This window comes from Halichondria panicea, chromosome 2, assembly GCF_963675165.1.
Source record: "Halichondria panicea chromosome 2, odHalPani1.1, whole genome shotgun sequence".
Classification (NCBI taxonomy): domain Eukaryota; kingdom Metazoa; phylum Porifera; class Demospongiae; order Suberitida; family Halichondriidae; genus Halichondria; species Halichondria panicea.
In genome coordinates, this window is record NC_087378.1 from 7,858,092 (window position 1) to 7,871,465 (window position 13,374).

The window sequence follows — 13,374 nt, forward strand, 5'->3', positions numbered from 1 at the left end:
AGGAGCAGACACTAACAAACAACACCCTGTAAGACCTTTCAACATTGAAGAAATTATTTTATTTATAATTTATCTCTCCTCACAGGAGACGGGATGGACTCCCATTTTCTTTGCTGCCAAAAGTGGTAAAATGGATATTTTCAAGGAATTACTGCATAATGGAGCAAGAACTGAAATTGAGGTAATGTATACAAGCTGTTTTGTGTATAATTATTGTGTAAGTGTGTTTGTATAGATTTGATATTGTGTTTTCACTTCTAGGGAAGGAATGTAGTTGATGTTGCAAGCATGTTCAAACGTGGAAAAATGCTTTCTGAGCTTAAGACATTTGAGCAAGCATCACACAGAATTGTAAGCTACCTGTATACTTGCAGCTGCATTCAGTCTATTTGCCCACAGATATCCATGAGTGTGAACCCACCGAGTTTAGAAGCAGCTGAGCCAACCCTAATTGTACCTAAATCATCCATAACCGAACCAAAGGTCGAGATACCACCCAAAGTTACTAAACCAGAGCAAAAGTTGGCTGAGGACTCCACAGAAGAGGTGATAATAGAGCAGCTGCCTGACCCTGAGGCAGTGAAGCCTTCACTCTCCACCACTGAGGTTTGTGTGTTGTTGTTGTGTGGTGTGGGTGACTCTGTCAACTAGATAAGATTGGGCACCCTCACTACTACACTGTGTGAGTGGTTGTGTACATTGCCTAGTGGTTGGTCTTGTACCTCAAGTAGGTGTTAATCCAGTTATGGTTTCTGTGCAGGCTAAGGAGAAAGAAGTGCCTGCTGTTGGAGAAACTGTTGTGCAGGCTATAGCTAAGGAAAAAGAAGTGGCTGCTGTTGAAACTGTTACAGAACAAGTAACACAAGTATGTATCCCTCTGTAATGGAAACTACTATGATTATTTACCCTGTGTATTTTCAGGGGATGTCTCAACCAAGTATTAAAACCACAAAGGAGCAAATCAAGAAGTCATCAGAAGCCAAGAAAGTAAGGGATACATTCCATTTTTTGATAGGTTTACTCTTATCTTGTTACACAGGACATCAAAAGGCAGGCAGAGATTATTGACCTGCTACTGAAAGGATTCGATCAAAGAATGGTAAACCCACGCAGCAACATGTATCAGTATAAGCAAACCAACATTGCTGATATCATTGGAGGAAGGAAAGGAGTGAAATCTTCTGAAGAGATTACACATAAACTAAAGGCACCGGAAATTCCTGAACCGCTTAGTGGAACTATTACAACCACCACCCCCACCACCACTCAGAGGGGCTTTACTTGGGTAGACCCTGATGACGCACTCTATAATTAGCTGCATTGTAAATTCTTATCATGTGATCTCGAGGTGAATGTTTATAATACCACAACATTGTACACATTTTGACATCAAGCTACAAGTGCACTAGCTAGCGCGCTATGGCTGATATGGCTACACCACTGGACACTGGAACTAGTGCCGTAAGTTGCCAAGTCAGTAGATCTTGCATCGAGACTAGCCATTACAGTTTGCCTCTGAACCTCATCCGTTATACCTCTCCAGCAGATGAATCAATGGATATTTTCAAATTATGAGATAGCTCATGAGCTATTGTGGCCTGTTAGGACCCAATGGTACAACTTGGGAATTGCTCTCAAAATAAACCAAGACAAACTGGAAAGCATCAAGAAATCCAACCTAAGTAACTGCGATGACTGCTTCAATGCTATGCTTAAGAGCTGCTCAGAGATAAACCTCAGTATCACTTGGACTGATGTGTGTGAAGTCCTTGGGAGACAAACAGTGGATCGTAAAGAGGTGGCAGAAAGCATTAGGCAATATTTCCGATGAAAGTTTGGAAGAAAGTCTATAGTAGGGAAGATAGATAGCTAGACATACTAGAATAATACACAAGAACTTTATGCTAAGGCTTAATTTACTTGAGCTGATCATAATTTTACTGACAAGAAAAGAAGGGCCGGTCAGAGCACTAATTTTGTGTATGGCATGCAATGAATTCATTAAAAATTAAACAGGAAGTGGTTTAAATTAATTCATGCATACTTGTAGATCATCTACATGTAGAGTATGTAGAGAAATATAAATACTCCAATGTCTCCTCTCAATGTCTCTCTGCTGGTTCTGGCATTCTGTTTGCTGCTTCAGTGTGGAGATGTCAAGCCCAATCCAGGACCAACAAGTAAGATATAAGTTGTGCATACAGTATGAGACTCTGTTTCCATTGATATGATAGATCCTGGGTATAAAGTAATGCTTTCTTGTGGAGAAGAGATTGTGGAAGGTCTCTCCAGAAATCTGAAAGCTATAGCTCTATCGTTGCTCGCTAAAGACTTGATATCATTGGATGTATATGAGGAAACAATCAAGCTAAACGAAACTAATACAGATAAAGCGCGAAGACTCCACCTAAAAGTGCTGAAACTAGTGCAGCAATCTCCAGAAAAGTATGAAGTCTTTGTTGAAGTCTTCCAGCAACAACAAAACCAATTATGTGGAGATATTGTTCTTGCACTCAATACGAGCTACAATCAGCATGGTATGACATTGTGCATATTGTTATTCCAGTATTTTGGCACGTTACAATTATGGATTTTTTCTCGTTCTTCATACAGCAGAGGAAGAAAGAATCAAGCAGAGAGATTCGGAAGAAGTTATTGTCCAAGAAAACGAAGATGGTGACTTTATTCGAAGTGATTCTCTTGCAACATCAGCAACATCAGACTTTAGCTCCCCACCAACTAGCCCAATGTCATGGAGTTCTGCTTCTTCACCGTCTTCCTCACTAACTGGGCCAACCTTTACATCAAGAAAAAAACGAGGTAAGTTAATCGTTCAGAGTCCAATGATTATGTTACTTATTTTTCAGTTGACATGATTAACACCAAGAACCTAACATTAGTGAAGAGACATTTTTCTATTTTTTTAAATAAGGTAAAGAAGGGGTTTAAAAGTATTACCTTGGATATGAAGGAATTCAAGACAGACTTGATCACTCGTTACCCTGATAATACTAATGATATTTCTGGTCTTGAAGATACAGATAGTATTTTTACATACTTTATCAATGGTTGCCTCTGGGACTTTTGGAATTGTGATGATCTCTGTGAGGTTATTAATACATATGGTAATGAGGCGATGCTAACTTCTGAAAAGCGGTATCAAGAAGAGAGAGAACATTATTTTGCTACCACTACCCTCACAAATTATTTATTTGAAAACAGTCATGTTCTGTCACGAGATACTAAGAAACCTAAAATAACCACAGCTCAAAAAAGAAGCAGTGTAGACTATCGTTATACATTGTCAGTCAAACTGGACGTGGAAGTAAGTACACACACTTTAAAGTACATTGAGGAGTTGTGGAAGAAAATGTCTTATTTGGGTCTACCTAAAATAGGAGTAATACTTGACAAAATTGTTTCTGGATGTGTACGAGTGATTTGGTTCATACTTCGAGAAAAAATTGCTAGTGAATTTCGAAAAAGAGCTTTGCAACCTGAAGCAGCCGAGTTCTATAAAGAGAACATAATCATTCAGGTATTATTGAACGACGAATGTCTTTACTCTACTAAAGATTTTATTTCCTCAATTACAAGTGATGTGTTTAAGTTATCAACCTCTGAATCAATTGAAGAAGAGCCAGCTGAGACTAAGGAGCTGAGTGCGCCGGAAGAGGAACCTGCTGAGACTAAGGAGCTAAGTGCGCCTGAAGAGGAACCTGCTGAGACTAAGGAGCTGAGTGCGCCTGAAGAGGAACCTGCTGAGACTAAGGAGCTAAGTGCGCCTGAAGAGGAACCTGCTGAGACTAAGGAGCTGAGTGCGCCTGAAGAGGAACCTGCTGAGACTAAGGAGCTGAGTGCGCCTGAAGAGGAACCTGCTGAGACTAAGGAGCTGAGTGCGCCTGAAGAGGAACCTGCTGAGACTAAGGAGCTGAGTGCGCCTGAAGAGGAACCTGCTGAGACTAAGGAGCTGAGTGCGCCTGAAGAGGAACCTGCTGAGACTAAGGAGCTGAGTGCACCTAAAGAGGAACCGGGCGAAACACAGGATGAAGAAACTGAGTCTCTTGAGGAGGAGGAGTCTACAGTGAATGATGCAGCTGATGAAGTGAAGAGTAAAGAGAAGGATTCTGTAGAAAAAGACATCAGTGATGAGCCTGTGAAAAGTGAACCACCTGCTAAAGAACAGAGTACTGGAATTGTGAGTATAATACATTGCTTCAGGCCTTAAGTTTTTGTTCAATTGTCACATTTGTGAGATAAAAAAGGTTAATTAAGGTGACTAAGCAATTTGCATCGTCTAATGTTTACAGACAATCTCGGAGAAGTTACTGGCAGAATGTCGCAGTAAGACAGCTGACATTGAAGTAGTGAGAGGCTACCTGGAGCAAGAAGACTGTGACGCCAATATCAGGGAAAATGATGACGTATGTAATATGGTGTATGGCTACTTGTTTGTAATGGCTCTTGTATACTGTAGTTCAGGTGGAGTCCATTGATGTGGGCTCTTGAGAACAAACACTTTGAGATTTGCAAACTGCTTCTGGAATACAAGCCTCAAGTTCATATTCAGGACAAAGTGTGTTGGCAAATAAAATAACGTAGGATACTATGTAATGTGTAAGGTGTGGGGCGAGACCTGCCCGGACACCTTTGCCCCATCATACACCATAAGTGCTACCTCGGAGGCAGGGCTTGTAGCTGCAGGAGCAGAAGAGAGGAAGGAGGCCAAATACACCAGCCTTGGTTCGCTACACTGCTTCACCCCACTAGCCATAGAGACTACAGGTGTTCTAGGGGCCTAAGTCTATGACATTTGTTAAAGAATTAGGTGGGCGCGTTGCACGTGTCACAGGAGATCAGAAGTCCTCCCATTACTTACTGCAAAGGCTGTTGGTCGCAGTACAGCATGGAAATGCGGCCTCAGTGGGCACAATGGACTCGCAGACCCTCTCCCTCGAAACATTAGAACTTTGAATTACTACATTCTTTATTGTTGTACGAATTACACCTGGTCTGTACATGTATACGTATACTAAATTACATTAATAATAATATTATGTAATGTTCTTTTTATGTGTGTGTACAGAAAGCGTGGTCTCCGTTGGTGCTGGCTTGCAGAGCAGGAGACCTGGAGATAGTGCAGGGAATAGTGGCACTGGGAGCAGAGATTGACCTGCCCACAAATGTGAGTGAGACAATACCTGCATTGTGTGTTATGGTAGCAACTGTCTAACAGACAAAATGGACTCCTCTGATGTGGGCTGCTCAAGAGGGTCATGTAAAGATGGCTACATTTCTACTGGAGAAGGGAGCATTTGTGGATTTCCCTGACGAGGTATGAATAGTCAAACACCACTGTCTCACCCCTATATAGCTATCTTATTGTCTGCCACACAGAATGGGTGGACTCCAGTCATGCAAGCCAGTCAGGGAGGTCATGTGGGCGTGATCAATATCCTGCTGGATCACAATGCTAAAGTCAACCATCAAACTGAAGTAAGACCACCTAATACTAGCTGTAGCTAACTATACACAATTACTTTCAGACAACCTGGTGTGCTCTGATGGCGGCTGCTAAGAACAAGCACAGTGATGCAGTGGACACACTTCTGAAGAGAGGAGCTCAAGTGGACATACAGAGAGATGTTAGGATCAGAGCAAAGGAACTACTCATTTAATTTTTTTATTACCCTTTACAGGATGGATCCACCACGCTGCAAGTTGCAAGCTATTACAAAGGCAACTCTGCTGTCATGAAGACCTTGATCAAACATGGAGCAAATATTGATCACCTAAATAAGGTAAGTTGTTCACAGACTTCTTGTGGTACATTTCCATTTAGATTGGCTTCTGATAAGCTACTGGTGCATGTCTATCAATCTACATTCCATGTACTTTGTGGTCAAAGCTTTTATTCATCTGTGCTTGATAGAGTGACAACATACCGTATAGCGGGTATATTTCGAGGGTATAAATGTTCGCGGATTGAGCCTGTACCGCGAAAATTTATACCCACGAAAATTTATGAATAGTAGGCGTGTTCAGTATTATGGATTCGAGGCTAACGGTGTGGAGGTACAGCTGCATGTTGATGTGCGCATGCGCCAAAAGGCTGGAACACAGACCACGAAAATAAAAATCTGCGAAATTTTTTGTAGAGGTCCATCCGCAAAAATTTATACCCTCGAAATATACCCGCTATACGGTAATCATGTGTAGGATGGCATGACTGCTCTGATGCTGGCCACTAACAAGGGTCACCTGGGTGTAGTGCAGGACCTCATCCAGGGAGGAGCAGACACTAACAAACAACATCCTGTAAGACCTCTCACATTGAAGAAAATTATTTTTATCATATCTCTCCTCACAGGAGACGGGATGGACTCCCATTTTCTTTGCTGCCAAAAGTGGTAAAATGGATATTTTCAAGGAATTACTTTATAATGGAGCAAAAACTGAAATTGAGGTAAATACTTAATAAACTGTTTTGTATATTGTGTAAGCGTGTTGTAGATTTTAACCTAATGTGTTTTCACTTCCAGGGAAGGAATGTGGTTGATGTTGCAAGCATGTTCAAACGTGAAGAAATGCTTTCTGAGCTTAAAACATTTGAGCAAGCATCACACAGAATTGTAAGCTAGCTACTTGTATATACTTGCTATATTCAATCTATTTGCCCCCAGATCTCTAGTAGTGTGAATCCACCAAGTTTAGAGGCAGCTGAGCCAACTTCAGTGGAACAAGAACCATCCATAACTGAACCAAAGGTTGAGATATCACCTGAAGAGGTTACTAAACCAGAGCAAAAGTTGGCTGAGGACTCCACAGAAGAGGTGATAATAGAGCCTCCACAGCTGCCTGACCCTGAGGCAGTGAAGCCTTCACTCTCCACCACTGAGGTTTGTGTGTTGTTATTGTGTGGTGTGGGTGACTCTGTGAACTAGATAAGATTGGGCACCCTCACTACTACACTGTGTGAGTGGTTGTGTACATTGCCTAGTGGTTGGTCTTGTACCTCAAGTAGGTGTTAAAGTATGCATTTCCCTCTGTAATTGATAATTTTATTAATTAAATATAATTTCAGGAGTTGTCTCAAATGGACACAAAAGCCACCAAGGAGAAGAAATCAGAAGCCAAGAAATCCTCCAAAGTAAGAAAACTTCCTATTTTATTACATAGCTTCACTCTCATCTTGTTACGCAGGACATTGAAAAAGAGGCGAAGATTATTGAGCTCTTGCTGATGGGATTTGCTAATAGAATGGTCAATCCATCTAGCAATAAATATCGATATGAAAAGACCAACATCGCTGATGTCATTGGAGGGAAAGGAGTGAAATCATTTGAAGAAATTACTCACAAACATTTTAGTGGAACCCCTAGTATTCAGAGGGCCATTGCTATTTCAGAAGATCCCGATGATAATTTTTTTTTATGAAATAGATCTACTGCTGTATAAGATATACATGAATGATGTATGGCATAAATACATACTATTGAGTTATTGTTATTCCACATCCGCATATCTTGTAGTGTTCCACCCCCTGGATACCAGCATGAGCTATCCGAAATCTCCACTGCATATATTAAAAGTTTAAGAGACTGATCCAGATCTATGGAACCAGTAACCCAGGAGGATCTTTCAAGTGTGATCAATCTTGTAAAAGATCCTGTGCTACTTGCACTTCAACTCCCAGGATTTGAAGATGAACGTATAGCTATTGTAAATTGGGAAAGGGATAGTAAGAATGATCGATATGAATTTGCTAGAGTCGTAGCTCGGGTTTGGGTCCACAAGAAAAAAGAGAAAGCAACATGGGAAAACTTGATTAAAGCACTTCGATCGGAGTCTGTAGATGAATCAGTACTTGCTCAGGAAGTACAAGATCGCTTTGTCCTCCGAAGAGGCTCCACTACATCTACAAGGTCCTCACTTGCAAGTTCTTTTACGTCCTCATTTACTGGTTCTGTGTTTGGTAGCTCTGGAAATGCAGGTATGAATGCATTATCATGCTGTGTGCATTAGTATACCTCTTTTAATTTTCAGATTCGCTCACTCTTGCTGATGCGGAGTTAGTGTCGCACACTAAAGACTGTAATAAGACACGGATCATGCGGCAATTTTCAATGCTGACTACAAAAATTGCGAAACAACTCCAGTCTCTCAATGTCAGTGTCAAGGAAGCCCGAGATCACATGGACCCTTTAATTGATAGATCCCAAAACTTTTATTCAAGAACAAGCAGGTGTCGAAGGTTTAATGATCTTTTTCGACTAATGAGTGGCACACCCAAGTATGAACCGCTATGGACCTACGATCATTACAGTCTTGTTAAGGATCTCGTCACTTTGGTAGACGTTGACAAAGATTCTAAGGACGAAATGAAGTCGTTAGTACAAGACTATATTTCTGATCTTAATGGATACAGGGTGACAAAAAAACTTGCTTCTATACTACCCTACCACTTGAGTCAAGAATATCCTGAGCTTGTACACTCAGGAGAATATGAGCAGGACTTTTGTAAAGATCTCGGAAAAAAGCTTGAGTGCCGCATAAGGATCACCAATGAATCATTACAATACGTTGCAAATCTCTGGTCTGACATTCAAAAGGAATTCACTATTCCGTCTCTAACAGCGCTCCTCTATCAGATTACCCGTGGGTCTGTAATTATCACATGGCTAATTCAGCCAAGCTGGGCATGCTGCATACTGAGAGAAATACTCACTTCTGTCCCATTCTTTCAAGATCATCTTATAATGAAAGTGGTCCTCGATGAAGAATGTATTTATGATGAGCAGAGTGGGATTGCCGACAACCAGGTGAGAAAGCTAATTATAATTTTTATGATTATTATGGTGTTGTTCAGGTTATCTGCTCTCTGTGGTTGAAGGAAGCTAGCTTGAGCGGTCGAATTGCAAAATTTCAAGAAGCCTTTTCCCAGCCAGCAGTCAACATTAATTCAACCATAACCAACGTAAGCAATATCATGTGTATACGTGTGTGTTTGACTGTGTGTGTTTCAGGATGGAGCCACAGCTCTCACCATAGCCTCGCAGTGTGGTCATGTGGAACTAGTGGAGTTCCTCCTGAGCAATGGGGCTGACACCACTACTCAATTGGTATGTACGTATACCGTATTACTATAGACATAGAATTATTATGTGAATTTTGCAAGCGTTGACCACTTTGCAAAATTAAAATTAAAATCGCAAAACTTCACTGGTACTGGTAATGACACAATTCTTGCCAGAACGCAATAGTTAGATCACAAAGGGTCACTGATTTGGCTATTTCGCAACATTTTTCCATCAGCAAATTGTGCTCAACAATTTTCCACTTACAGATCAATGGGCAAACAGCTCTACATCTTGCTGCAAGTGAAGGGTTCACTGATGTAGCTTCCTTACTACATAGAAAGAACAGTGAGCTAATGGGAATACTTGATGACGTAAGTTGTGTATGATAATGAAAGTGTACACCTGGACTACAATGTACCAATACAGAACGACTACTCAGCTTTGATGGAGGCAGCTGCTCATGACCATGTTGATGTCATTCGTGTACTAGTGTCCCAGCAGGATGATCTAGGAGACACAGAAATCCCTACCTTGGTGAGTAGCTGCTACCTTTTACTAGTTTTCAAAAGTTTATCTTCAGAATGAGGCTTTCCATCTTGCTTTGATGAAAGGGCACGCTGACTCTGTTGAGATTCTTCAGAAACGCGGGGCTACCACTTTGAACACTGCTGAGGTTTGTGTATGCATAATTATAATAATGTATATAACCATGGTAACAGGAGGGGGGAAATCCACTGGTGGTAGCGGCTGGTGCTGGGCACAAAGATGTACCTGATGAAGTGAAGAGTAAAGAAGACATCAGTGATGAACCTGTGAAAAGTACACCTTCCGCTAAAAAACAGAGTACTGGCATCGTGAGTATACTTAACTTTCATTGTGTATTCCATAACTTGCCATTAATTTTTTCTTTAGCTATCCAAATTTGTTAGAAAAATCAAAGAAAAGAGCCTTTTTAAAAAGAAGGTTCGTGTTTTTAATTAATCAATTTTGTTTAATTTACATCATCTCTATAATTATTATTATTTACAGACAATCTCGGATAAGTTACTGGCAGAATGTCGCAGTGAGACAGCTGACATTGAAGTGGTGAGAGGCTACCTGGAGCAAGAAGACTGTGACGCCAATATCAGAGATGTTGACGTATGTAATATGGTGTGTGTTATACTTATTTGTAATGTCTCTTCACTTTAGCGCCAGTGGAGTCCATTGATGTGGGCTCTTGATAAAAAACACTTTGAGATAACCAAACTGCTCCTGAAATACCACCCTCAAGTTCATATTCAGGACAAGGTGTGTAGCCAGACAAAATAATGTAAGCAGTATATACTTTTTGTACAGAAAGAGTGGTCTCCATTGGTGCTGGCCAGTAGAGCAGGAGACCTGGAGATAGTGCAGGGAATAGTGGCACTGGGAGCAGAGATTGACCTGCCCACAAATGTGAGTGAGACATTACCTGCATTGTGTGTTATGGTAGTAACTTTCTAACAGAGAAAATGGACTCCTCTGATGTGGGCTGCTCAAGAGGGTCATGCAGAGGTGGCTAGATTTCTACTGGACAAGGGAGCATTTGTGGATTTTCCTGATGAGGTATGAATAGTCAAACACCACTGTCCCACCCCTATAGCTATCTTATTGTCTGCCACACAGAATGGGTGGACTCCAGTCATGCAAGCCAGTCGGGGAGGTCATGTGGATGTGATCAATATCTTGCTGGACCACAACGCTAAAGTCAACCATCAAACTGAAGTAAGACCACCTAATACTAGCTGTAGCTAACTATACACAATTACTTTCAGACAACCTGGTGTGCTCTGATGGCGGCTGCTAAGAAAAAGCACAGTGATGCGGTGGACACACTTCTGGAGAGAGGAGCTCAAGTGGACATACAGAGATATGTAAGGATCGATCAAAGAAATTATCTATTTTATTATACCCTTTACAGGATGGGTCCACCACACTGCATGTTGCAAGCTATTACAAAGGCAACTCTGCTGTCATGAAGACCTTATTCAAACATGGAGCAAATGTCGATCACCTAAATAAGGTAATTTGGGTGTTCATACTTTTTGTGGTACATGATTGATAAGCTACTGGTGCATGTCTATCAATCTACATTCCATGTACTGTTTGTGGTGATTCTAGTCAAGGTTTTGCCCCAAAAGTGGGTGGATATGCTGCCCCAAAAGTGGGTGGATGTGCTGCCCCAAAAGTGGGTGGATGTGCTGCCCCAAAAGTGGGTGGATATGCTACCCTATTTCTTGATAGTGTCAGGGAATTACTGCATATGCCCTATGAATGCATTATAGGAATACAACCAGAGGAGGCGGGACATGCGTCATCGTCACGTGACAATGGAATGTGTGGCATACAATGTTTACGCTACGACCTTTAACCTCTTAGTGTAGCAATTGACCACCCTCGATTGCTCTCCATAGTAGCCCATGTACATTCTAGGTTTAATGGTGAATTTCAAGCTATTGAGCTGGGATCACTGACCCATATGTTAGTACAGTACTATCTTTTCATAGTCGTAGCTAATTCAAATGACTGTGGGATCGCTGCTGTTTTGGCTCTTCAACTTTTCATGAACAAGTATTTGTTTTAAATCCTTGCGGTTAAATGTGGATTTTTAATTACTGAGGCGCATGTGATGTGTGTCCTACCTCTTGTGTGTGACAACCATAATCCTGTGTAGGATGGCATGACTGCTCTGATGCTGGCCACTAACAAGGGTCACCTGGGTGTAGTGCAGGACCTCATCCAGGGAGGAGCAGACACTAACAAACAACACCCTGTAAGATCTATCAATATTGAAAACAATTTGTTCATATCAATCGATCCTCACAGGAGACGGGATGGACTCCCATTTTCTTTGCTGCCAAAAGTGGGAAAATTGACATTTTCAAGGAATTACTTTATAATGGAGCAAGAACTGAAATCGAGGTATGTAGTGTGTAGTATTGTGTGTTTGTATAGATATAATGTGTTTCACTTCTAGGGAAGGAATGTGGTTGATGTTGCAAGCATGTTCAAACGTGGAAAAATGCTTTCTGAGCTCAAAACATTTGAGCAAGCACCACACAGAATTGTAAGCTAGCTACTTGTATATACTTGTACTATATTCAGTCTATTTGCCCCCAGATCTCCAGTAGTGTGAACCCACCAAGTTTAGAGGCAGATGAGCCAACTCCAGTAGAACAAGAACCATCCATAACTGAACCAAAGGTTGAGATATCACCTGAGGAGGTCACTAAACCAGAGCAAAAGTTGGCTGAGGACTCCACAGAAGAGGTGATAATAGAGCCTCCACAGCTGCCTGACCCTGAGGCAGTGAAGCCTTCACTCTCCACCACTGAGGTTTGTGTGTTGTTGTTGTGTGGTGTGGGTGACTCTGTGAACTAGATAAGATTGGGCACCCTCACTACACTGTGTGAGTGGTTGTGTACATTGCCTAGTGGTTGGTCTTGTACCTCAAGTAGGTGTTAATCCAGTTATGGTTTCTGTGCAGGCTAAGAAGAAAGAAGTGCCTACTGTTGAAACTGTTGTGCAGGCTATAGCTAAGGAAAAAGAAGTGGCTGCTGTTGAAACTGTTGCGGAACAAGTAACGAAAGTATGTATCCCTCTGTAATGTAATGGAAACTAATGATTGTTTACCTTGTGTATTTCAGGAGATGTCTCAACTAAGTATAAAAACCATGAAGGAGCAAATCAAGAAGTCATCAGAAGCCAAGAAAGTAAGGGAATACATCCCATTTTGATATAGGTTTACTCTTATTTTGTTACACAGGACATTAAAAGGCAGGCAGAGATTATTGACCTGCTACTGAAAGGATTCGATCAAAGAATGGCAAACCCACGCAGCAACATGTATCAGTATAAGCAAACCAACATTGCTGATGTCATTGGAGGAAGGAAAGGAGTGAAATCCTCTGAAGAGATTACTCACAAACTAAAGGCACCGGAAATTACTGAACCGCTTAGTGGAAGTATTACAACCACCACCACCACCACTCAGAGTGGCTTCATTAGGGTAGACGCTGCCGATGAACTCTATATAATATAGTTAGCTGCATTGTTCAATTTACATTATTTTTGTGTGTCTGTTATAATAGATCTAGATCTACCACAACAATTTACAATTTTTTTTATTTTTTTTATTAGCATGCAGCTAAGGCCAAGCAAAATGATAATGATATTCATATAAATTTAATTGAAAACACACCCCTAACTTCCTCAATAAGCGGAAGTGCATCTTTTTACTTAGTCATAATTATATTCATGACCAAAAAACCAT

General features: G+C 41.1%; 3 protein-coding genes across 5 annotated transcripts in view; all 3 read left to right on the forward strand.

Moving 5' to 3' along the window:
- LOC135332271 (uncharacterized) overlaps window positions 1-1,387 on the forward strand; it is a 36,861-nt gene extending 35,474 nt beyond the window's left edge. Inside the window, exons 60-62 of the mRNA XM_064527645.1 lie at window positions 761-865; window positions 922-987; window positions 1,040-1,387. Coding sequence (XP_064383715.1) covers window positions 761-865; window positions 922-987; window positions 1,040-1,315 — 447 coding nt within the window. The 3' untranslated portion in view covers window positions 1,316-1,387. The remainder of the gene's footprint in view (window positions 1-760; window positions 866-921; window positions 988-1,039) is intronic.
- Window positions 1,388-1,682: 295 nt separating this feature from the next.
- Window positions 1,683-7,522, forward strand: LOC135332133 (ankyrin repeat and KH domain-containing protein mask-like). 3 transcript variants are annotated; one of them, XM_064527469.1, is made up of 17 exons: window positions 1,683-2,180; window positions 2,235-2,537; window positions 2,614-2,820; window positions 2,868-4,198; window positions 4,311-4,424; window positions 4,478-4,576; window positions 5,087-5,185; window positions 5,237-5,335; window positions 5,398-5,496; window positions 5,547-5,645; window positions 5,700-5,801; window positions 6,220-6,318; window positions 6,371-6,466; window positions 6,543-6,632; window positions 6,684-6,899; window positions 7,085-7,150; window positions 7,204-7,522. In XM_064527469.1, exons 1-17 carry the CDS (start codon window positions 2,093-2,095, stop codon window positions 7,435-7,437), a joined length of 3,441 nt encoding a protein of 1,146 aa, XP_064383539.1. In that variant the 5' UTR covers window positions 1,683-2,092; the 3' UTR covers window positions 7,438-7,522. The 3 variants fall into 3 exon arrangements, with proteins under 3 accessions (XP_064383539.1, XP_064383541.1, XP_064383542.1); XM_064527471.1 differs by having other exon boundaries at window positions 2,617-2,820; XM_064527472.1 differs by lacking the exons at window positions 1,683-2,180; window positions 2,235-2,537 and having other exon boundaries at window positions 2,682-2,820; window positions 2,933-4,198.
- A 30-nt stretch (window positions 7,523-7,552) lies between these two features.
- LOC135332132 (ankyrin repeat domain-containing protein 17-like) lies at window positions 7,553-13,212 on the forward strand. The gene is made up of 23 exons (XM_064527468.1): window positions 7,553-7,993; window positions 8,047-8,822; window positions 8,870-8,977; window positions 9,027-9,122; window positions 9,347-9,451; window positions 9,507-9,614; window positions 9,661-9,753; window positions 9,800-9,934; window positions 9,993-10,043; window positions 10,110-10,220; window positions 10,272-10,370; window positions 10,419-10,517; window positions 10,569-10,667; window positions 10,728-10,826; window positions 10,877-10,975; window positions 11,023-11,124; window positions 11,776-11,874; window positions 11,928-12,023; window positions 12,079-12,168; window positions 12,222-12,437; window positions 12,589-12,690; window positions 12,749-12,814; window positions 12,868-13,212. The coding sequence occupies exons 1-23, from the start codon at window positions 7,615-7,617 to the stop codon at window positions 13,141-13,143; spliced, it is 3,504 nt and encodes a 1,167-aa protein (XP_064383538.1). The 5' UTR covers window positions 7,553-7,614; the 3' UTR covers window positions 13,144-13,212.
- Window positions 13,213-13,374: the final 162 nt, after the last annotated feature.

Bases quoted from the DNA above. Each gene is read 5' to 3' on its own strand.
- LOC135332132 (XM_064527468.1), top strand. From the start codon at position 7,615: ATGGAACCAGTAACCCAGGAGGATCTTTCAAGTGTGATCAATCTTGTA. The intron at 9,754-9,799 runs GTTTGTGTATGC...CCATGGTAACAG, and splicing joins CCACTTTGAACACTGCTGAG to GAGGGGGGAAATCCACTGGT. The intron at 10,827-10,876 runs GTAAGACCACCT...AATTACTTTCAG, and splicing joins AAGTCAACCATCAAACTGAA to ACAACCTGGTGTGCTCTGAT.
- LOC135332133 (XM_064527469.1), top strand. From the start codon at position 2,093: ATGTCTCCTCTCAATGTCTCTCTGCTGGTTCTGGCATTCTGTTTGCTG. The intron at 2,538-2,613 runs GTATGACATTGT...TTCTTCATACAG, and splicing joins TACGAGCTACAATCAGCATG to CAGAGGAAGAAAGAATCAAG. The intron at 6,633-6,683 runs GTAAGCTAGCTA...ATTTGCCCCCAG, and splicing joins AGCAAGCATCACACAGAATT to ATCTCTAGTAGTGTGAATCC.